The sequence below is a fragment of the Cyprinodon tularosa genome, unplaced genomic scaffold (genome assembly GCF_016077235.1).
Source record: "Cyprinodon tularosa strain WSP-4 unplaced genomic scaffold, ASM1607723v1 ctg742, whole genome shotgun sequence".
NCBI lineage: Eukaryota > Metazoa > Chordata > Actinopteri > Cyprinodontiformes > Cyprinodontidae > Cyprinodon > Cyprinodon tularosa.
The window spans coordinates 253,137-277,652 of NW_024039499.1; the positions used below are offsets into that span (position 1 = coordinate 253,137).

General features: G+C 37.6%; 1 protein-coding gene across 1 annotated transcript in view; it reads right to left on the reverse strand.

The window, feature by feature from the left end:
* LOC119773100 (MAM domain-containing glycosylphosphatidylinositol anchor protein 2-like) overlaps nt 1-5,945 on the reverse strand; it is a gene marked incomplete at its 3' end in the record, with an annotated part of 241,120 nt that extends 235,175 nt beyond the window's left edge. The window contains exon 1 of the mRNA XM_038269918.1: nt 4,957-5,945. Coding sequence (XP_038125846.1) covers nt 4,957-5,029 — 73 coding nt within the window. The remainder of the gene's footprint in view (nt 1-4,956) is intronic.
* Nucleotides 5,946-24,516: the final 18,571 nt, after the last annotated feature.

Genomic DNA, 24,516 nt, shown 5'->3' on the forward strand with positions numbered 1-24,516 from the left:
CTCACCAGGATTTTTATGAGTAGTAGCATCTAGGCTGTCAGGGCTGCAGCATGTTAAATTGCCTTGGGGAGCCGAGCTGATGACAGTCCTAACGTCGCAGGCGTCGTGTTTTCACAGTGCTTCTATCATGTCCACAAGTAAGAAAGCAAATGAGCTTAAAAAAACAGTGTTTCTGTGGCCTTCTGTCAGTGAGCCCCAGGGCAGCTGTGGCTACAATGTAGCTTGCCACCATCAGTGTGTGAGTGTGTGTGTGAATGGGTGAATGAATGTAGTGTAAAGCGCTTTGGTCAAGTCTCCTAACTTGAATAAAGGCGCTATATAAGTACAGGCCATTTACCATTTACCATTTATTTATGATTATTAAAAGTTAAGGTATTTGCATAATTCCACTGTGATTCTATATGTTACAGCATAACCACTGTCTGTGCAGAAACGAGTAAGGGACTGTGCACAGATGTCAGTCAAAGGGCCATTATGCTCATAGAAAATATGTGCATAAGCTGATTTTCAGCCTAATAGCAACTTTTCTGAGCATAGTAGCCCACTTAGCTAAAAACATGCTAACGAGCAGTAACCTATTTAATAGTTAATCAATTAAGTGAAAAATATTTAATTATTCATTTATTAAGGATAAAAAATTTATTTATTTAATGTAGGTAACATTTAAAGGTTTATATTTACAAATAGAGACCTTTCCTTTTTTTATTTTATAAAATATGTGGCACATTTGGCTTTCCATATCTGCAACACTCGCATATGATCCCATTTATAGATTTTTACTTGTGTGATTTCTACTTGTGTTACACATTTAAATTGGACCACAACATGTTCTGGTCAAAATCTGTCTTAAGCAGTTAAGGCTGTATAGTAGGATTGTCTATTTATTCACTTCCACTGCAGCATTGTTGCAGCCGTGGACGGTCCATTTAGTCAGGTCAGTCAAATTCAAAACTTCTCAACCTCTTAAGAAAACCCCATTGGTTCTGTGTTAATTATAACTTCATCTAGCAAAGATAGGGAACAAAAGCTTGACAAAAACTGCAGAGTTTTTTGCTCCATCAGAGTACTTACAACCCATGACTGCCTTCTGTAGCTTTTGCAGCTGAGCGCAATCTAAAGTTCTGTTCGATCTAAAGCTTTTCCTCTGGCTTGAGGCGGCTTCTTCAGGTGAGAGCCGGCGTACCCTTCATGTTAAAGTGATGGAACTGCTGCCTGACTGTGTAGAGAGGGGAAGACTCAGGTTGAGCATTTCCCTGTCACCACCTGCAGCGCAGCCAGCCTTGTAAATAGCAGCTTGACAAACTTCAGAGAAATAGGAAAAGATTTTATGAAAATTAAGTATAAAGCTCAAATTTCCTTGCAAACATCTTAAAAAAAAAAAAGATTTGCAGTAAAAGATGTAGGGGGCTGATTCAGGACCCCCTCTACCCTGGGCCCGGGACAACTGGCCCGGTTGTCCCCTCCTGTTGACGGACGTACTAACGAGAACCCTACTGCTGTTAAGAGTCACATCAACGTTGACGATATCACTTTTGGAATTACCTTGTTAATTTGTTCCAAAAAAATGGAAATACAAATTCTTTAAAAGTTTACTCCAACTTTGCATCACATCTGGATGAAAATAAGGTGGTATACTGTAGGTGCAAATGCTGGTGTACTTTGTTGATGCCAACTCATTACAAAGCACATAGCATGTATTTATTACATGATTTTATTGTCTTCCTTTGTGTTGAAAGGTGCAAATCTATTTGTCATTAAAGATAATAAAATTACAAATGACAGAGAATTACTGACACCATTGCAAAACTGTCTCTAGCATATTGTTAAAAGGAGTTAAACACACTTATACATTTATGTCTTCTTGTGAAACCAGAGAATACCTTACAACCTTTCAGTATTTTCGGTGTTTTGAAGGAAAATGGTTACAGAAAAAATAAAAGTTATTGTTTTGTTTCCCATATTATAGTCCCAGAACCCATTGTTTTTCCGACCCTAATACAATATCCCCACACCCACCATATGTGTACACCTACTGAGAATCAACTAGAAAACAACAGTACATATTAAGCAAATAACTTTCAGTAGTAAATTTTGACTTCTGAGTTGTTTTAATAAATTGCTCTATACAGTCGTTCTCCCTAGAGGTTTGCTGTAAACATGACAGGTCTTTACTAGGTTTTCAACTTTATATGAAATAATAGGCTATGCAAGTTACAGCATGCAAGGTTTATTTGTATAAGCACCACCTGTCTTTCTATATAACATCTTATTTACATGAGAGGCAAGAAAGCAAGATTCCAAAAGACTTTTAGAAATTGTAATAATGATTAGAGCAGGAATTTGATGTGCTCTGGGGTTTGTCAAGCTGCCCAACATACATGCAAACAATGAGAGTTAAATGCCCAAACAGTTCCATCTGGTACTCCCCCACCCCTCTAACTCATCCCCTGTTCCTTCTGCTTCTGCTGTTCGTACCCACAAGTCCTCACATACCACTAGTAGCATCACATCAAGCATTATGGGATATGATCCCTTCTAATCTGGTTGAATCTTCATCTGACACAGCATGCTTACACCACGGATCAAAGGCTTTTATCGGTCATTCATGTTATCGGTTGTTATGATTAGTGTCATGCCTGTCAGTCCTCAACATCTGTGGTGAGCTGACAAGTCACATGATGTGAAAAGGAATCTCAAGTTAAGTGAGGGCAATGATGTAGCCTTTAACCTCTTCTCTGTTAAACAACTGAATTTAGTGACTCTAAAAAACACATTCTGTGTGGATGGTTTAATTATTTTAGATTATTATTTAACACATGCATGCTCAGATGACGTTCCAACAAATGTTTGTGAAGTGTTAGTTGATCAATATATGTGGAAAAAACATCAAGAAATGTTCACAAACATATTCTTCGAAAAATAAGTTTAAGAATATGGTTTTGATTGGCTTATTTTCAAATACACCATCTGTCTTTCTATGTAAACTGTATTTAAATGAATAAATTAGTGATTTAATTGAGTACAGCCAACACATAGACTTAAATATTGAGAATGATTAAATTTTTACTAAACGAGGAACTTTATTGTAATTCTTTGTGCGGGGATTTTTTCTTTTTAGTGGCATTATCAAGAGCTATTTTGTATATTGACAGCTGAATTTACCTTTATACATTTTACTTTTGTATCTCTGAACATTTCAAACCCTTTAATGATTACTTTTAACTGAGAAAATTTGTTCGGTCAGTATATTTCCTAATAACAGAACCAAAAATTCTGTTATTTTACTCAAGTAAAGCCCCTACAAAGCTAACCACAAGTCACAAATTGAATGCGGACCAAAAAATATATTATTAGAGTATCTTAATAACAAATAAAAACAATATTTAATAATATTTGTGGAGTATCACAAAGATGAACCACGTTTCAGCTCTGCTCAATGAGGCAATCTTAAATGACTGCATATAAACCCACACGCTGAAATATAGGCAGTTCATTTTAGTGAAATTTCTTTGTTTTAAAGTCAACATTAGTAAAGGTTATGTGCATTTTGGTCCAACTTTTAAGTTATAATTTCCGAGTGTTATATTTGAAAAATCTGTAAAAAAAAAAAAAAAAAAAAAAAAAGTGGGATTTTCTCCAAAGAGTGAGGAGATGAAACCTCACCAGCTTCAGCTCACAAACAGCCTAGGATTCAGATGCAAGTGGAATATAGCAGAGGTAGCAGCACACAGTAGATGATTGGGTTTTATGAACAGTAGTACAATCTTACTGGGTTCTAACATAGGACTGTCTCACCTGGCTCATACCACTAAAGCAAAACAATAATACTAAATTCATGACAGTGTGTTCTGAGGTGTTCTTGTCGTGCTCACTGAAGCTGTTCTCATGCTTTCCTCTGACTCTGCAAATATCATCTCAGCTTGGAAACACACAAACCCTACATCTCTACGTCTGACTTTAACGTTCCTCTGGTCTGCCTTTTTGCTTTGGTCAGGTCCACCATTAGCGCTGACAGATAAGGGCTGGTAAAGCATTCCTCCATGTCCTTGTCTCGGTACACATGAATCACTTCGTCCTCACAGTCCTCCCACAGCTGCGACTGTCAGTGTTGCTGCTGCTGTAAGGATGACGATTCATATCACGTATAATTTGTGCCACTGGTTGCACAGGCATCAGACAGGAATTAGCTTTCATCCTCAGTGTGCTGGAATTCATGTACTGTAGCAACAGATGAAGATGCTCAGTTCTTATCAAATACTGGCAAAAGGTACCAATGGTCTGATCACCAGTCATTTCCCACAGTCTGCAGCTACTACTTATTTTCTTTAGAAATCATTGCAGAATGTTCTGGTACTTTGAGTTGATCTTAATGGGAATGCTCCAGCTCCTTCCTGCAACAAGTCCCTATAATATAACACCATCTCTTTATCTGCAAGTGATTCTGCAAGAGATTCAGACATGCAGACATGAGGAGGAAGTGGGGAGATAGATCCTGCACACAGGATGATCATGAGTCTGCATGCCAAGTACCACTGTTCAACAGATTACAGTCCTTATGATGACTCCCACAAAAGCTTCCATGTCATAGAATGAGTCACACATGCTGTTTAAATCACAATTAGTAATTATAAGTAGGAAGTATAAAAAAAAGAATGCTTCAGACTCAGAAAAGGCTAACCAGGTTCCTCTGTAATAACATATAAATGTATCCAGCTAAATTTAGCCTACTTACAGAGCATTGGGATTGATGGACTGGACCAGAAAAGGAGGCTGCACACATGCGATTTGCTGTATAACCATTTAAAACAGCCTCACTCTCTGTCGGAGCAGATATGTCAACCAAACATGCTTCCTACGTAAAGAACTAGATTATTAAAGGGCATCAGGGCGCAAAAGGAAACTGTTGTTTGCAAGGTCAAGAAAAAAAAAAAAAGCATGTGGATTGTGCAGACTTACCGTACACTCCTTGGCAACTGATGCCTCCAACGATCAGCGCCAGAAGCCCCAAAACGGCGTTAATTAGATCCATCCTTTCACGTTAATCTCTGCATATCCAGCTCTCTCAGCGGCAAGAAGTCCTTTCCGGGGCGGTGCGACAGAAGCGCACACACGCGGCACCTCTCGTCTATTAATTTAGTCCCCAATAAACAGTCAGTGTATATCTCAGAAGGTATATCAATTTATGTAAATTAGCTTTCTTAAAATAAAAACTATAATTTAGGATAGTTAAGGAAAATGCAGAGCGTCTAACGGCATCGAGGCGCCCTGGAGGATGAGAGGAGGCAGGCGGGTAAGACGCGCGGCCAGGAACATTGCGGAGAGGCCCCGCTCTGTTAAAAATAAAATAAAATAAAGTAATACTCGCCACCTTCTACCCTCTAGTAGTCTCTTTTAACTGTATTCAGCAAAAAGACACCAATGTCGAGGGAGGAAACAGGGGTTCTATGAAGGTTGGGCTCCTCCGGACGGAGCTCATCAAATCCAGCTGTGGTCAGAGCTCGCGCCACGGATGCTGCGTTGATTGCGAGCTGTCAAATGATTCCACCGTCACTCCCTCTGCATCTACAAAACACATAGAATCTTCTTGTCTTCACTCTGATGGATGAAGTCCTCAAAAGGCTGCTGTTCGCCGTGAATACAAACATGTATGACTGAGTCACATCATGAGCGACGCACCGAAATCAGCTCATCTTTGGAAAAATGAAGAGGGGAGGGTCCGCTTTTCTATCCACAGCCGATGAGACCGCTGCTTTTTTTTATGTTTCCACCTTACCGAGCCAGTATAGAGCATCAGTCACGTTGCGCAATACGTGCCGCACGGAGACCGAGTGTGGCACCGCAACCGGTCTGTATGGCTACGTCAAGAGGTGCGTGGCTTCCAGCGCTCATCTGTATGGGAGGCTACACTCAGCGTCAGGAAAGGCAGGAGAGAGGCGCAGCTGCTGGATGCTGAGAGAGAGAAAGAGGGAGGGAGGGATTGAAGAGATGGAAGCATTGGAATTCAAGTCTCGCTTTAACAGACCTTTTGCCATCACAGCCAAACACACACACACACACACACACACACCGGTCTGTCTGCTCATGTCTCACCATTCTTTCTACACCAGACGGAAAGGATACAGGGGCGTGTCTAGAAAGTTTCTGATGAGGCGAGTAGACGGGGGTCATTTGCAAATTGCAATCAACTTTTCCATCAAACTTTTTAGTGGAGAAATGACACCGCTGTAACTTTGACCAGCTCAGAATGTAGCATGAACAGTTTTTGGTTTCTTTTTCTTTGCTTTGTTTTGTTTTAACCATTGTCTTCTGCCTTTTCATTGTATGTTTATAGCTTGCCACATATGTGCTGTAGTTTCTTTTATTGGACTTTCTGTTTGATGCAGCTTATGATTAATTGACAAATTAAGGTATAAAAGTCTTAAAATGTAATTCAATCCATCCATTTTCTCTCACGTTTTATCCGTGCTGGTGCCTATCTCTAGCTTTCTACGGGCGAGAGGCGGGGTACACCCTGGCAGAGGCGATTCTAGAGTCTGTGGGGGCCCCAAGCAAAAAAAACTTGGGGGGCCCTCCTGACCAGTGTTCATCACGATTATGTTAGGCTATAAATAATCTGACACCAAAGAAAAATGTATTAAATAAAACTTTTTTTATTCCAAATGTTCTAAACATGAACAACCTTGTTATTTTGGAAAATATAAAAGAATAAAAGTAAAGAATAAACTAATAAATTAAAATAAATGTATAATAAAAAAAGAACAGTAAATTACTTTAAAAACCCAATATAAACTTTGTACAAAATATAAAGTATAGTAAGTGTAGTGAAATTATTGGGGTCCTATACTGCTTCCAGAATTGCTGCTTACGGGCCTTGGCTTGTGCAAATGCAGACACTAGAAAAATATTTATGGGGTGGCAAGAGGGGGGCAGGAATTTTTTAGGGGTGGCAACATATGGCATTTGTTTACACTGAATTTAATCACAGTTATCACAGTTTGGTGAGAATAGTATGTACAGTACTAGTGTTTCATGTGAAACAGTTCATATTAATAATACATCGTACAATGTGATCTCACTTAATAGGAGATAGAAGATAACACTACTTCTAGATGGGCATTATCACAGGAAAGGTATTAAGGTAAGACACAGGTGCTGAGTCGCAGATGAGTGAGATTGACTGTCAGAGAGGCAGCTTTGCAGCATTTGCACAAGAAGAAACTATAGAAAGAAAAAGTTCCCCATCAGAGATCTATGGACTGAGCTGGACTAAAGTGAGCAGAACTACACAGTAGAAATAAATCGGTCAAGGCACCCGAACAAGGTACCAGATATCTATGTAATGTTTACTCTGAACCCCATTTGTTCCTCAGTAACTTGTCCCTTTCATGTTGCCTTAACTGCTGTATGACATTTCATGCATGTAGATCTGCTGTAGATAGAGCTGTATATGGAGGACCAACTCTGCCATATTTAAAAATAAAAACAGAAATAAATAAATAAATGCTCCATAAATAAATAAGCATACAATTAATTGCCACCAAAAATACAATCAACAAATAAATGTAATTAGAAATTATATTATAATGGCAGGCAGAGATGTTAAAAGGGCAGGCAGAAAGAAATAGCGGCGAAGAAATAACTAGGGTAAAAAAATACAAAGGAAGAATAAAACAGACAAAAATATGATAACATGCACATAAATAAATACATAAAATATAAGTAATTAAAAAATGAAGTTGAAGATAATAAATGACAAAAAAATAAATAAGGTAAATATTAAAAAGGCAAAGAAATAAAGAAGCCAATTAAAAGAGTTATATACATTTATGACTAGCTGTATAATTTAATTTCTACTTACATTTATTTGTTGTTTGTATTTTTGGTGGCAATTAATTGTATGCTTATTTATTTATTAAGCATTTATTTATTTCTGTATTTATTGTTAAATATGGCAGAGTTGGTCCTCCATACTGCTGTATCAACAAATCAACAAAAAGGCGGGTTCTGTATGTTACATCAAAATCTCCACAAATCTGAAAAGAAGCAACATAAATATACATTTTGCTTGTGAGTAGGTTTATACAGGTCATTTCTGGATAGTTTCATATTATATATACAAAAAAAGAAACAACAACACTGCTTCATGTTAAGCAGGATTCACACCAGTATCACATTTTAAACTTTTAACACTTTTGGTTTTTTTTAAAGGAAATATCAGATTTTCTCAGGTGCCAAAACAAAATGTAACAGCTCTGTAAAGGCTCACCAGAGAGCATAACATAAAGTTAACATGACTATAACAGCTGAATGCAGTGATTTCCATGTTGCTCAGCAAAACGCTTCACAACTTTATTTAGATCCAATCCCTTTGTGCGTTTTGATTTGAGTAAAACCAAACTTGATCGTCTCTTTTCTGTCATAGTTGACCGCAAATATGTCTTTATGAGCCCGAGACATCAGGCCGAACTAACATCATAGTTAGAGAAATAACGTTCTGCAACCTGATTTATATCATCTCAAAATCAGCATTGCAGCTATGCTAGCAACATTGTGCTTTCATTATGATTTCATTTCTCGATAGATAGTTAATCAGTTTTTACCTGTTTCATCCTGCGTCTCCTCTCCCCATCACCCCTGGCTCCCTCGCTTTGCCCCATTCGGTTTTCAAACTAATCAGTCTCAGTCGCTCTCGCGTCATCTCGTGCTACATTCACTGCAGTCCGACATTGGAAATTAGCGGTCGTAATTCTCAAATGATCCATAATTTATAAGCCTCGCCACCCCTACCGGCAACTGGGGTGGCAGCTGGGGTGGCAAGGCTGTCATTTAGGGTGGCATTTGCCCAGTAGATCCGCCTATGCCTACAACGTCACCCATTCGCTAGGCTACGTTCATTTTTATTAAGGGATGTCATCCACCTGGGCTGGGCTGGATTTTGACTGGTCAAAGCCAATGTCAATCAACATTCCATCCAATCGGCGTTGCCACTTCATGCTCGCCTGTTGCTGTTTATCTACCGGATGTACAGTAGCTGGCTCTCGGGGGCCCCCCAGCGGCTCGGGGCTCCAAGCAGTTGCTTGGTTTGCCTGTTGACAAGGTGCGCCTCTGCACCCTGGACAGGTCTAAATTTAGTTCCTATTTATTTAAATTTAAACGAGAAAGTGGTATCCCAGGGGCTGCTATGGGACGCAGCAAGAAGGTTCTGGGTTCGATTCCCTGCCTGGCGTCTTTCTGCATGGAGTGTGCATGTTCTCCCTGAGCATGCATGGGTTCTCTCCGGGTACTCTGGCTTCCTCCCATAGTCCAAAAATATGACTGTTAGGTTAATGGGCTTCTCTAAATTCTCCTTAGGTGTGAGTGTGTCTGTTTGTCTCTGCGTTGCCCTGCGATGGACCAGTGACCTGTCCAGGGTGTATCCTGCCTCTCAACCGTAGACAGCTGGAGATAGTCACCGGCACCCCTCGCGACCCCGCTTGGGATCAGAAAATGGATGGATGGAAGTGATATCCCACCAAAAGCGTACTCAGTCCTGATGCAGCAGAATGATATAAACTTCACATTCCTTATATGATGCATACACAATAGTTAGAATTGGACTGCATCAAAAGCAACATGCATACTTTAAAGACAGATGAGGGCATGCTGTTTCATAGCTTTCATCTGTATTTTCTCTCAGAAGCCCATGAAATGTTTTGTTTTTTTTCTCAATATACACAACATGCATGCCAAACATGCATGTTGGCACTAATTGACCATCCAGAGATAATGTCAATTTACTCTATTTGGCTTCTACTGTATATTAATGTCAGTTTAAAAAACTAAAATATTTGAGACTAAAACACATTGTCCACCTCTTTGTGGAGGGGAACGATAACCCTACCCTGTATAGTTGTGTCTGCTGTAAAATGATGATAACATTACTTGTCTGCATTGGAAACAAAAGGATTTCAAAGTATATTTTATTTTGGTCTTATATCATATTTCAGTCTCCTGAATGCTTAGTTTTAATTAGATATATGCCATAATCAAAATGATAAGAAATACTTGAAACACTTGAAATGTTTCCATTTGCATGCATGAGTATATTTAATCAATGTTTTTTGCTATTTTTAATTGCAGATCTAATTAATAAAGTGTGCCTCATCACTTTGACACTTTTTTATTTTTTAATTTAAAAGGGAAATATAATGATTGCATTTTCTGTTGAATTCAGAACTTTTCCCCCCACATTTAAATGCACTTACAAAAATTTTAATGATTTAGAAAATTTGTGGTAAAAAGGTTGATGCATTACCAGCCATACATGAATTTTAGTTTGTTTTTGTTTTTTTGTTGCTTTTGTCATTTTTATAGAGGGTGGAAAGGTGGGAAGTGTGTCCCCTTCAGCACACGAGGGATGGGTCTTGATGTGAGTGAAATATGACGTTGGAACCCAGCAAAACACAAACAAAATGCTATTAAATATATACTTATTAAGGTAACTCATCAAAGTTTTTATTTCATGAAGTCCACCTAGACTCATTGCTGATATCGAATTATGAGTAGCATGAGGTTATCTTATTTTTTCTATTGAACTAGAAAAAAAATCTGCTACTCTCAATTAAGAAACACTGTGTTTATACTCTTTAAAAGTTTTTGAAAAAGTACAGCTATGTGGTTCCCAATAAAGTCTCAGTTTTGCCTCGGGGGTCTCTTACCCAGATTAAGGGTTTCTTCCAAATTGAGAAAATGTGATTATATTTGATTTAAAAGAAAATACTCAAGTGGAGAGATGAAGCTTAACGGAAAATTCCACATGGAAGACTATTAATCAGCCTTACCTGGAACACCTGCTGATGTGCCCTGCTCAAGCTTCAGCCAATCAACGACCGACTGCACCCTCTCTGAAACCAATCATTTCTCATGACACTTTTCATAAAGAGGAAGTCCCAGCTTCCACAATTAGTGATTCAGCTGAACTTAGACCCACCTCCACCCAATCTCATTCCTCGCTCTTATGCTGACTTCAAATTCAGCGGCTAAGTCCACAGAAGGCCAGAATGGTCGGCCGATTACTTCGTAGCGAGGCACCATGGCCCGTTTGGATTGGAAGACTCCTCATTGCATGGCCGACAAATGCAGCCTTTTTTTGCCCGTTTTGATGGATAAGTCTGGTGTATCCTCCATAGCCTTGGGTATCCCATGATTCATTGCGAGTCCAAGTAAGCTCAGTCCGTGCTCAGTGGAAAAAGGGAAAATGCTTACTGACTCAGATATGTGGTGGGTAATGTTTAGTTTATTGAAAGGTTTTATCTGTCCCTGTGCAAATGGGTTTGGTTGACATTTAAGCTCAGATTCCAATATCTGTGCAGTGTGGGGATTATAAATCTGATATTTGCAATGGTGGCATTGCAGCTGAAGCCTCTCGAAAACGTGAGAAGTTTAGTAGTGAGAAGTTTGGCTTCCAGGGCATTCTTTGCTTGTTTTGTTTGTCAACTATCACGGTTGCTAGGCGATAGGGCGAATGCCGAGTGAGGGGTGGTGACAGTCTGAGAAGGCTGGACCTGTTTGAATACATAGCCAAACTCTTTCGGCTTCTTTATTTTCACTGCCCTCGAAGGAACCATTCCAGGTAGACCGGGTACTTAGACCCTGTCATCCTCAGGCTTACTACATCACCACTGTCTGGGCCCCAGTAGGGAAGACTGCTCTAATCCTTCTTCGAAGTTATTAATCCAAGCTCGTGTAAAACTCATGTCAATTTACAGCTTGGACCCCCTGCCAGGGTCTGAGTGCCAACTAACTTTTTTTTATTCATGTCATTAAAATATTTCTAATCACTTCTTTTTCTCCGTGTGAGTCTCTCCAGGTTGAAATGTCTAAAAAATCTTATAATGGCTGTCATTTTTACTTTTGAATTAAATTTGTGGTCATACTGATTATTTCAAAAAACACACATATTACAAGGCTTTATAATACATGAGTCTATTATTTTATAATTCCTGCAGTGGGTTAGTGGTTATACTCATAGTTGGCTGATTCGAATGCTGGACCATTTGGTTGTTTCCTAGCAACACAATTTAAATGAAATGGATTTAATCACTGTACTTTTTTTTCTTAGATGAAGAGGGAATAAAAAATTTATCAGACATATGGGGACGGATATCTAAGGGCCAACAATCAGATCCCTTAACAGAAAATCCAATAAAATGGCTCCAAGTCATAACAGAGTTCGACCAAAAGTAACTAGTGAAAATAAAAATTTTTAGACAATCCCTGTATTGTAAAGGCTTCTCTTTGTTTTAAAAATACCCAGGCCTACAGATAGTCAGTTTACTTTTTGTTACTTAGTCACACCAGTTTAATCAGCCAAAATCTGTATTTGGACTATGTTATTTTAAAACTGCTAATTTGTTTTGACAAGTAGGGTCTGTATCTGTGTAAGAAAAAGGAATTTTATTAATGCAAGATTGAAAAAAAAAAAAATAGAAATATATATATACTCTCAGCCTACTGTTCATTCTACTCACTTAGACTGTCATCACAAGTCCTTATTTATCATGCCTATGGAGAACAAATTGAAATCACACAGTAGGAGCTTTGACGCCCTCTACAGGAAATCCTTCAATAAATCAATAAACAAGCAGCCATCAGGGATATTAGCGCCTTATCTGTTATTTTTAATATATTCAGTTTAATCAAGCACTAAAAATTGGATTGGGAAAAATGAGCATTTGATTTATCATTTGATTACTGAGAGCTGAGATGTCAATCTTGAAAAATATTAAGTAATTGCTCTATATTACAAATAGGATTTCTATAGAGTTTTCTTATCTTAAACTCTATCAGCTGTCATATTTCACAACCACAAACTTCAGACGAGGTTACGGGGTAGTTTTAGGATAATTGCATACAACTTATGCAAAACAATAATTTTAGTAAACTCAAAAAGAAAACAAATGACAGTCTTAGAATGTTGTGCTATTGTATAAGTTTTCTGTTATCTAATGTATATGGTAAGTGCATCTCTCATGTTGGGATGTCTCGGCCCATTAGTAAATACTAAGCAGCCCCGGTTCAGTGTAATTGGCTAGAGAGTGCCGGTCAGCAGTGATTTTTAATTCTTTCACAGTTGAATTTAGTTTACTTGAAAAAATTTTCTATAAACACTTTAATTTTAGCTACACTAACAGCTTAAAGCTTTTGCAGCCTTTACCAGATTTGTTATTTTGTCTTTGGATTGACTTATCTAGCAAAATACATCTTCTTATCAACCCATACAAGCCCTGTTGAATCTGCTAAAAAGAAAAGCATCCCCCAAGCATGTGACACCCATAGTAGCAATAGGAGATTGTGTGCTCATAGTAATGAGCAGTTTTATTTTTTTTCTTAATATGTATTTCTTCCTTATAGACCAAATGTTTTATATTTGTTTTATATTTATTGGGAAAAACTGCAACAGGGGTTCTTTTGGCTGTTAAGATTTTTTTTTTTTTTTTTTTTTTGGCGTTCTCACCTAATTTTCCCAGATTTACTATTTGCCTATCAACTGCTTCTAATTAATTCCCTCCCTTCCTGACGGTTTAGTTTAGAGAAAGCCATGTCTTGGAAGTCTTGAAATGGTGCAGCACTCTATTTTTGGATGAATAACAAAAAAGTGCTTTTTTAGATATTCAAAGCTTGCAACATTGCTTTGTACCTGACAATGCTTTAAACATCCTTACAACCTTACCCCTGACCTGTCTTCTGTGTTGCTTCATCTTCATGGTGCTGTTTGTCCTCTGATTTTTTTTTTTTTTTAACAAATCTCTAAGGTGCCTTTAGAGCAGCTACATTTATACTAAGATAAATTCACACCCCTACATGCTCTAACCACCTATTAGGTGACTTCTAACAGAAATTGATTGCACTGAATTTTAATTTGGGGTCTCAGTTTAAAGGACAAAATGTACGTTAAAATATCTCAATTTGTATTCATATGACACCACAAAAACATATGTCCGTCCACTCCACAGGTGTATACTTCTCTGTGTTTGTTTGTTATAGAACATACATTAAAGTTTTTCATGTTTTTAGCAATAGAATGGTCTGATTCTTATTAATTTCTGTTTTTTTTTAAGTTGTTTCATCTAAAACAGAAAGAACCTAACTTTAACATAGTCCATCATGGCTTTAAAAAATGTCTGCCAACCAGCTCATTTACTACTAGACAATTTTTATCTGAGTCTGAAACAGGAATAAAAATATTATTTTATTTCCAGATGAACAAATCATATTTGTTGGCTATGTTGCAAAAGCTTTCATGACATTTTTTATAGAACAAAGCAAAATAATCTAGGGACATGTCTTCCATGTTATTTTTTTTAAACTTGCTGTTTTCTAGAATGCATATAAATGCATTTGAATATGAGAATGTGGAAAGTAATGATTAATTCTCCCGGCTGTGTCTACTTCTGTATTTTGTTTCTATCCACCAGATCCATCCTCCTGATGCTAACTCTGCGTATTACCACACTTTTGCATCACCCATCCAATATGGACTACAGTGAGCAGACAACCAAGGCATCATAGGCTTTAACTCTTTATTTACCTTTTGTGAAAGATTCTGTTTTTACCTCTTCCTGTGATGTCTCATGCACCCTTGAAATTTGGTCAAATTTAATAATGAGACCCACTGAATTTAGAATAATGGGTATACATCACTCTATTTTTTTTTTGTGTGTGGTTTTCAAATAAAAAATATATATACAGTTGTAACAACAGTTTGCTAAAGTTAGTCATCTGTGTTGTAGAATGTGAGGTTTCAGAGGCAGCAGAAAATAACAGGATGTGACATTTTAGGGAAGAGCTCTCCAGGTTTATGCATACATCTTCATCACAGTCTAAATGTCTCTGTGACGTCAAAGTTAAAAAATATTTGAGTAATAATACACAGTGTTGCTTTGGCTGTACTGGAAAAGAACAGCTGAGTGTTGCAGTCCTGGTATTCTGACAATATTCTGCTGCAGTTGGTATCACACATGAATGACCCTTAAATGGAACAGCATGTATTTTTCCATCCCTGTGCGATGAATGTCATTTGAAAACTAGCCACCAATGGAAACAGTTCCACTGACTGCTGGAGCTCAGAACTTCCCAAGCATGTTTCCCTTTTCTCCCTGTGAGGTTATTGTTGCACTGTAATATTTTCATTTGTCAACATCGATGACACGCCTTTAGGGAGTCGTTACTTTAAACAAGCAGAAATGCAGTTTGGTTCTCAAGAGATGTAAGATAAACATTGCGTGTGTAAGTGTTAATGTCAGGAGCAAATGAATGCCACATTAATGGAAAATTCACTTTTACATAAAGAAAAAAACAATTTGACTATGCAATCATGAAGTCGCCTTAATGACTTTCACTTCAACCTGTTTGTGCATTTGCAGATGTGTGTTGTGTCATGTACTTGGGAGTGTAAAGGCTTGTTTTTATCTTGACATGGATTCATCGGCGTCGCCAGACCACATTTACTGGGGCACGTGCCCCAGTATAAATGAACTGTGCCCCAGTATAAATCTCATGAATATTTGCAACAGTAATACATTTTTTAATGCATCAATTAAGATGATTCCAACGGGAGGAGACGTATATTTCTACTCCAAATTGAGGATGTAATAGCGCCCCCATGTCAGCGCATGTCACTGCATGAACTGCAGGTAAACTAATGCACTGCTCTCAATTGAGTTGGATGGGACACTGTGCGGCCGTGGCGCATTTTTAGTTCTGGTAACGTTTCTTACCTGTCAATTTTATTATTTTCCCAGTGAAACCACATGATTTATAGGCTACTAACTGAAAATGACTGCATTGGTTTGTAGATGGATATCAGGAAATTCCTCACACGAAGCAGAGACAGGGAAGCAGTAAAACAAGATGAGAGAGAGGGAGGTAAGGTCCCGTGATGAATTAGTGATTTAAAGGAATAGTACATCCAAAACATGATTAGCCTTCATTTTCTACTCACCCCCATGCTGAACAACACTCTGGAGTACTTTTTTGATATCTCAAATGTATCTGGAGATCTGGGAGGCTTCTTGCTGCCTGCTGACATTCAAATAATGGAGGTCTATGGTGCCCGAGGCAGAAAGGTCCATAAAAGTCCACAAAAAACGTGTCAATATTCCTCCATACTGCTCGTCCAATGTATTCCAAGTGTCCTGAGTGGGTAGCGTCCATAATTTACTCGAAACAAAGTCATTTAGAATGTTTTTAGAGCATAAACAGTAGTGTATAGGATTTCCTAAAAGCGCGTTCACGAGTCTACGGAAACCGCGGCAGACCAAACCAGACGAAAGTGCGCATTCAGCTCGGCAAAGAACTCATGCTCTTCCTCAACACTGAAGTCCTCAGACATTTTTCTTTCGTTGTTTCTTTCTTTGCACAGGTAAACAGCACATTTCTTCTTCTACGCTTGCATTATCGGCAGAGCAGACGCTGAATGTGCAAACTTAGTTCAGGTTGAGTTAAACTTTCTCCTGAACTAAAACTCGGAAACCTAGGAATTAATGATTACCTCAGAATGTGTATAAGGACACTTTTTATTTGTCAAAGTTGTTGATGTCTTATTTTTTATAGCTGCAATGTTGAAAATGTTCATGTTTGTTAAAACAAATATGCTCTTAAACTCATTAATATCTCAACTGGAAATTTTGGTAGGAATATATCAGGGTGGGGCAGTGTGCTTGTCTGTATTTGTGTATGGAAGGAGGGGCATATGTGGTAGGGGGCCAGTGCCCCAGTAAAGCTTTGTGCCTAGCAACGCCCCTGCATGGATTTGTTTTTATTATGTAGAGCACTTTGTGTTGCAGATGGCATAAAAGCCCTTAAAAAGATCCAATCTGGTGATATTTGGAAAGCTATTTGAAAATGCAACATATTCAAATTTATACCGAATATACCTAATTTAAATAAATTTAGGATAAAATAAGAAAAAAGTGACTTTTTTCAGAGTGAGACTGCAAAAAGAAAAAGAAAAAAGGGTTAACATGTATGAAATTTCACAGGTGTGGCCGTCAACTAAAATTACGCCAGGTAAGTGTTTGGGCATCAATTTGTAATCTAACTGTAAATTCAAGTATACTTGTATACCCAACAGTTTCTCCTAGGATAGATAAAAAATGTTTCAAAATCAAACTAGATACAGTTTGCTTACCTTCAATATTCAAAGATCAAATTACATTTTACAGTGATATATACAGAAATGTATACTAAACAATCAGAATATGATTTAAAGAACAATAGATAGGCCCTAGGATTATTATAGTAGCCTACTTGGCCGTCAGAAAAAGCCAACTTCAGCAAAAAGTTTTAAATGGTATAATCTGGCTCGGAGGGCACAATCAGATTAAATTGTACCAGGTTTATTTAAATGCCTTATTTTTCTAAATTAAATCAATAGTTCTATTTTATTCATGAATGATATTTTTGCTCAGATAATACATTTCTTTAATGGTTTAAAACATCTTAGCATGATGAAAAGGTTCAAAAAAAGAGGGAATCTGTAAGAGAGACATATTTTTTTATACATCAGTATAAATGTTGCAATCAGCTGCATCCACAAGGAACAAGCCTATATGATGCAATTTTTATACATGCATGGATATCTGCATGCATAACAATATCACTGTAAACCTTTGCTGTGTTGCAAAACTGTTGAGAATTCCATCAGAAAATGTATAACGTTCATGTCAAGAAATTCTTTTTCTGAGATGGAGATTAGAAAATAAAAGATGTGCCCTGCTTCTTCTGATTGAAAGGGAAAATGTTAAAATATAAGTAATTCTTGAAAATGAAAAAATCCAAAAAAATATACTATGCAGCGGATTTAAAAAGTGAATAGAGCATGAAGCTTTTCTAAGATAGAACAATAGCATTAATGTGTGGTTATTCTGCAAAGAAAAAATCTAACAACTCTGTTTTAGGACTATTCATGGAGCTTAACTGGTCAATAATAATGACACAGCAAACACTGAAAATAAATAATCATGTAAACAGCTCAGACACCTATTAACCTATAGCTTGATAAGTCCTCATATTAAATGTAAAGCCACTTGTCTAAAGAAGCCAACAAATCTTAATTTGAATTTATCTTCTGTGACATACTGGGATGACAGACTTTAAGGATGCAGGAGTTCCTCCTACAGTACAATATTTGTACTCCAGGTCCATCCATCTAGGTGTTCCGGTTCTTGGGCATCACTTCACCCACACTGCCTACTGATGGAGCCCGAAGGCTTGGTAGGACTTGTGTAGGGCAGCCTTGCTTTTGTCAGTGTGCCCCTAGCAGCTGTGGCTACAATTCAGCCTGCCACCATCATGTGTGAATGTGTGCATTTTGTATTGCTTTTAAAAGCTTATGACGTGTACATTTACAAACAAGTTCTATCACTGCTCCCTGTAAGCAAAGAATGAGCGAGCTGTAGCTTTAGCTATGTCCACACTGCAGTCAAATGTTACCCTTATCCAATCGTTTTGCTCTGGTTAACGAACAACAATTTTATGGCAGTCTGAAAGGCCCAATCCTGATCTTTTGACCCCTCGAAAAATCTGATTTGAGCCACGACCTAATGTGGTACTAAATCTAAAGGTTTCCGAAGTCTCTACAGTCTAAACAGTCATGTTGCAAACTTTTACATCATTGCCAGTGCTCCCTCACTGATTGCTCTGATAATAGCTGTTGTTCATGGTTGTGCACATTTTTTTCTCAACATCTTTGTTTGTAAATGAAAAAACCATGCTACTCACCTCCCAGTACTGTACTTCCTTTCTCCATTACTTCAGTAAACAGAGCGCTGCTATGTGTCGTCTACATTCTCCTGTGCTTATGGGTTGCTTTGATTTCCTGAATTGTTCAGACTGAACTCTGATGGTAATTGCATTTAACAATCTGTATGAAAGACCATGCTTCAAAGACTGAATTTCAGAAACAATTACAATGGAGTATCTTGATGTGTGAAAGTACCCTTTGTATTTGAAATACATTCCAAAAGTGTTTGCTCTAATGTTTGTTCAGGTAGTAAATAGGTTTTAATCATGTGTCTGTTCAGTTCCTTTGGTTTGCGTTGACAAAAGTTGCTTAAAGAATAAAAAGTATAGCTTTCAGATGCCTTAAAATGAAGGAGATCATCGCTGACTTTAGGAAAAATCGGCCTAACCACCCTCCACTGCTCATCAACAGCTCTGCTGTAGAGGTGGTCAGCAGCACCAAGCCCTTAACATTATCAATGACCCCTCACACCCCCACTTTGGACTGTTCTCCCTGCTGCCGGTTGGGAAGAAGCTTCGCAGCATTCAATGCAGGTCCAGCAGATTCCAAAACTGCTTTTGAATGTTGAAAAAACTCTAAATCATGTCACAGACTCTTCATCAAACTGACCATATCAATGTCCATATCCATATCAAAATCCAGTTTGTAGAAGCACTGTCAGGATAACAGGATGGTGTTAATCTAACCTAAAGTGAGTATACCAGTATGCGTAAGTGAAAATTTTGAAATATCTGCGTGCACAGCTAGATGCTTAAAAAACGGATATGTTTACTTCAACATCATGGCAGCAGTCCCTTAAAAACATTCTGACTGATCAAAAATGAAGGTACAACTGCAACATGCATTTGATGTAGATATAAGGGTAAAAAACTGCAGTAGATCTGCAGCTTTCTCTGAATCAGTTCATTTAGGATGGGCTGAAGTGGAAAATTGTTCTATAAGCTTATGAATCACCAACTCTTTTATCTTTTTTTAATGATGGAGGCCACATCCTTCAGGCTAAAGAGATGAAGCACCATCCAGCTTGTTATCAAAGGACAGCTCAAAAGCCAGCATCTGGGATAGTGTGGGGATATTAGTGCACAAAGCATGGCTAACTTGCAACATCTGTGAAGGCACTATTAGGGATGCATAACACATACATGTGCAGGTTTCTGAGCATTGTGTGACCTGGTTTTGCTAATCAGGATCAGTCTGGCCTCTTTTCAAAAGAGAATTCTATATCAAATATTGCACATATCAAAGCTACATACTATAGCTCTGCAATGAAAGACTGGGTGCTAAATCTCATTGACTGTAGACCCTTGGATCATTATGAAACTAAACAGTTAAAAGGGATTTAAAACATAACACCTATAAATGTGACTTTTTACAGTTTAAACATATGCATACACAAACACAAATAATTTTATCCTATTCGGATTAATTAGCACTCAGTAAGTCCTAAAAATCATTTGATTAATAAATAATTATTTGCAACCCTTTAACTGCTACACTAAATGCTAAGTCTCTTAAGTTTAAGTAGACCTTGGTAGCGCTCTGTTTCTGACCAGTGATATTTCTATCACAGTTTTGTTTTGGAAAAGTGTCTTCCTCTGAATATGTATATGTAGCCTTGAGAGAGTAAAATTGTTGATCTTTCTTTTATTGCTATCAGATGAGACATTGCAAACATAATTCCTTGGTCAGTCAACAAAGGTAATTTTCTGCATCAACAACAACCATGGCTGACTTTAATAAGGAGAATAGTCTTTCCTTTCCACCTTCTTGAAAAGATTGCATTGTCGATGAAATGGCTCCAGTTAGAAAACAAATAAAAAATTCACTAGATGTGGTCCAGCACTACTATACCTGTTAACTTCCATAAACACAGAACACACTTACTAGGTGTGACATCATTGCGTCCTCTGTTGCACATGTGGGACACTTAAGATATATGAGTTCAGTTCACACAGAGGATCACATACAAGGCACACACAGTAGCAGCCATTCAAAATGTCCCTTTCCAGTCAAACATCAGCCGAATGGCAGCCCACTGCCATGCAACTCCAAGCAAAATCCCCTCCAACTTCCAGCCACAGGGGTGACCCGAGTTCATATTTTTTTAGTGACTCCACCCTTTCACTGAATTACAGGATCTGACCAGGAGATGATGCTTCTCTTTAGATCTTAATGTCCACAAATCATGACAGAAAGAATATTTAGGTTCAAAAATTGATATTTAATTAATTGTAGCAACCAGCCAAGGACCAGCCAATGGCCCTTCAAGGAAAGTGGGGAAATGTTTAATAGCTACTACTGTATAGGGCTGATTGAAAGTACCAGACTGTCCTGTTCAGGATCTAAAAAGATTATCCCCTGACGTAGTAAGTAAGACTGAGAAGTTTCTTGAGGACCTGAAAAAACCCCTAAAAAATCATCCTGAATGTTATCTCTGTATGAGTTAGAATCATGCCCCAATGATTGGCAAAATATACTGGCTAAGTAAGTAATAACTGATGTTATGGGTTCTGGGTTTCTTATAGTTAAGTGCATAAAATGTAGTTTTACTTGGATAACAAAACTTCTAATTTACCTGGGCCTGATCTGTCTTGTTTATAAGCCGGGTATTTGTTATTGTTTCTTAAGGTTCAGATGAAGATGTTATTTAGAAGGATTTTGTATGGAGGCACTGCAAGTAGATAGGGAAGTTGTGCTGTTTGTTCTTACAACCAATTTTTCCTCGGGGATTTGCGGATGGTTTTTTAGGTCCTGTTGTCAATAACAGTATTTTATTTAGATTTTTTTTTCTGAGATTAACCACCATAAACTGGTTTGTATTTTGTTTTATGTTTAATAGTTGACTGTTTTTCTTTTCCATAATCTCGTTAATGATATAAATATGACCAATACAATTGTTTCTGTGAGTTGTAATGTTAAAGGCCTTAACCATCCTGTAAAACAAGAAGTAAGCCCTCACACACCTCAAAAAGAAAAATGTTTCTAGAAGAATCTCATTTTAAAAATCCTAAAATCTCATATTTGGGTGGGTGGGTGGGTGGTTGAGGCAACTTTTCCACTAGACCTTCCGGAGCAAGGCTAGGTGGATTGCTATACTGATTAACACAAAAGTTGCATTTATACTGTCCTCCTCAATATCAGATCCATGTGGGCATTTTTTGTTACTGTGACTTGTAAACTCAATGATAATGATGTCATATTAGCCAGATATAGTACTCATATCAGCCTATTATGGGAGGGGAATTTAAATTGTGCTTAAATCCTGGGATGGATCGATCATCAAAAATGACCAGGTTTTGCCTTATCGAAATCAACATCATATATAAAATCCTTCCTTCTAAAATTTGGCATCTCAGATATATACTGTAGCGTTTCATACATGCCAAATATAGACAATACTCATTTTTTCTTGTGCTGACTATAGCTATTGCAGGATTGATTGCCTGCCATTCAGCCAAAGTTCTACAAAATCATTTTTAATCTAAATCTCTCAAAATACATTGCAGGACCTGCCAGGGTTTCCTTTTTAGTCCCCTCCTTTCTGTACTAGCAATTGAGCCGTTAGCTATAGCCATTAGAACTAGTGGTTTAATCTATGGTATTACCAGAGGCTGTGTAGAAAAACAAAATATCCCTTTCTGCCGATGACCTCCTCCTTTTAATTTACAGGACAGAGACAGCTATTCCCTTTATACTAAATTTCAGGGTATGCCTGCATAAAAGTGAGCTTTTGCTAATCAATTTGGATAGTACTTTTTTTTTTTTATTAAGGTACCATTTTAAGATAGGTACATGTAGCTTTATTTATTTAGGTAAGCCTAAATACGATTTTTTCAGATCTTAAAAAGTAGCAGCTTCCAGGGGCATATTAAGTTAAAAGTTCACTTTTCTTTTGCAGTTGTTCCACAAAAGTACATTTATAGATAATTTTAGCTGAGAATGTTGTACTTTTAAGCTTTACTATATGGCCCATTTTCTGATTAGGTGCATATTTAAAAAATTATTTCTGATCGAGAGGATCTTGGCAAGCAGTGGAGCTCCAAGGCCAACCATAGCCAGGGCTAGCGTTAGCTCGTCTGCAGCAGCCATTGCTGTCTCAGCATTGTCATATTTGTAGTGTCACTAGCTATGATATCATAATGTTTATTGTTTTTATTTGGTGAAATGTTCACTTGATTTTTGTTTATCAGGTTGTATTAATCATTATTTCCAAGTGATATCACAAAAACACTTTTCTTCCAATTGACACATATTTGTTACACAGATTCCATTTCTCCACGAGCACATACTTTCTGTGTTCTTGAGCCTGATTCTCTTCTCTCTGAGCCAACATGGAGGATTAATTCAGCACAAAAGAGGTATATCATACAGCATCATCATAATCCCAAACATTGTACAGCACTTTGTATTTATACAGAATTCTAAAACATATGTACATTTATTTGCAAATTGTAAAACATTTCTGTGTTACTTTTCTTTGATCTGTGTAAATACTTCCAAAAATGCACCCAAACTTTCCAGTAACCATGTTTTACATGGGTCTGTTGATGAAACGGTTTTCTCCACAGCTTTCCAATAGACACATAAAAACAAGTTCCTCAGATTCGGAGGGGAGCCAGACAAGAACAGATATTAGACCTGATCTTTTTCCCTCAAAAAGGAACCTATCACATAAAAGGGAAACGAATCGAGCTGTTTGCCAAAAACAGCTCTACTTCAAAGATTTCCTGCAAACAGTGTCTTAGCCTGCATTCTTATTTTAATATAGAAAGCAACATGATTCTCCTCAACATATTTAAACAGGATAACGCATATGGATATTTTTATCTTTAAAATAAACATCAAACTTTCAAAGAGCAGTTTGAGGTGGCCAGAATGTATGGTTACTATAAAGTTCCAGGAAGGCCATCCCGTTTTTTTTTTTTTACCTCAAAGCTCTACTTTTGAAATTTCAACAGATATTTAGAAATCCAAATTAGGCTTCAGAGAGATGGTAATAGCAACTTTACTCAGCTAATAGTACTCTGGAAGTCCATTCTGTATTCCTTTACATTAAGAAAACCAAACAAGCCAATGCACCAACCTTTTAAGCTGAATAAGCACTTTCCAGGAGTGTTGGCCCAGTGGTCAGAGAGGAGTGGACAAGCAGTAAGATATTGGTTCAAAAAAAGCCTGCCACTCTGAGTACCTGAGTAAAAACCTTAGCCCTGGAATGTATTGTTGTGCCCCACATTTATGAGATTCATTTTAACACGAAAGAGAGATATGAACGTGGACTGTACAAGAACATGGACCAGTTAAACACTTTGTTTGCTGCCTGTAGTTGATTGCCTTGTCAGGGTATTACCATGTATATTTCCCAGATCGAAGGAGAACTTATTGGGTGTCACTAGGGATATAAATCTGAATTAACTTCCATGTTAATATATATGAAATTAAAGGCTTTCACATACTATACTGAAAACCTTGCACAAACACCAGTGAAAAGCTTTCACAGACTAGTGAGACTATATAATCTGCTCAAAAGCTCTTATACAAAATAGTAAGAACCGTCTATATAAACTGGTGAAAAGCTCTACCTTTCATATACACTAATAAAAACCGCTTATACATATAACTAAAAAGCTCTTTTACTCACCACTAAAAAGCTTTCATACACACTACTAAAAACCTCTCACTCACACTACTAACCAGCAATCTGTAGTTATAGATAACTGTTTGGGAGAAAACTG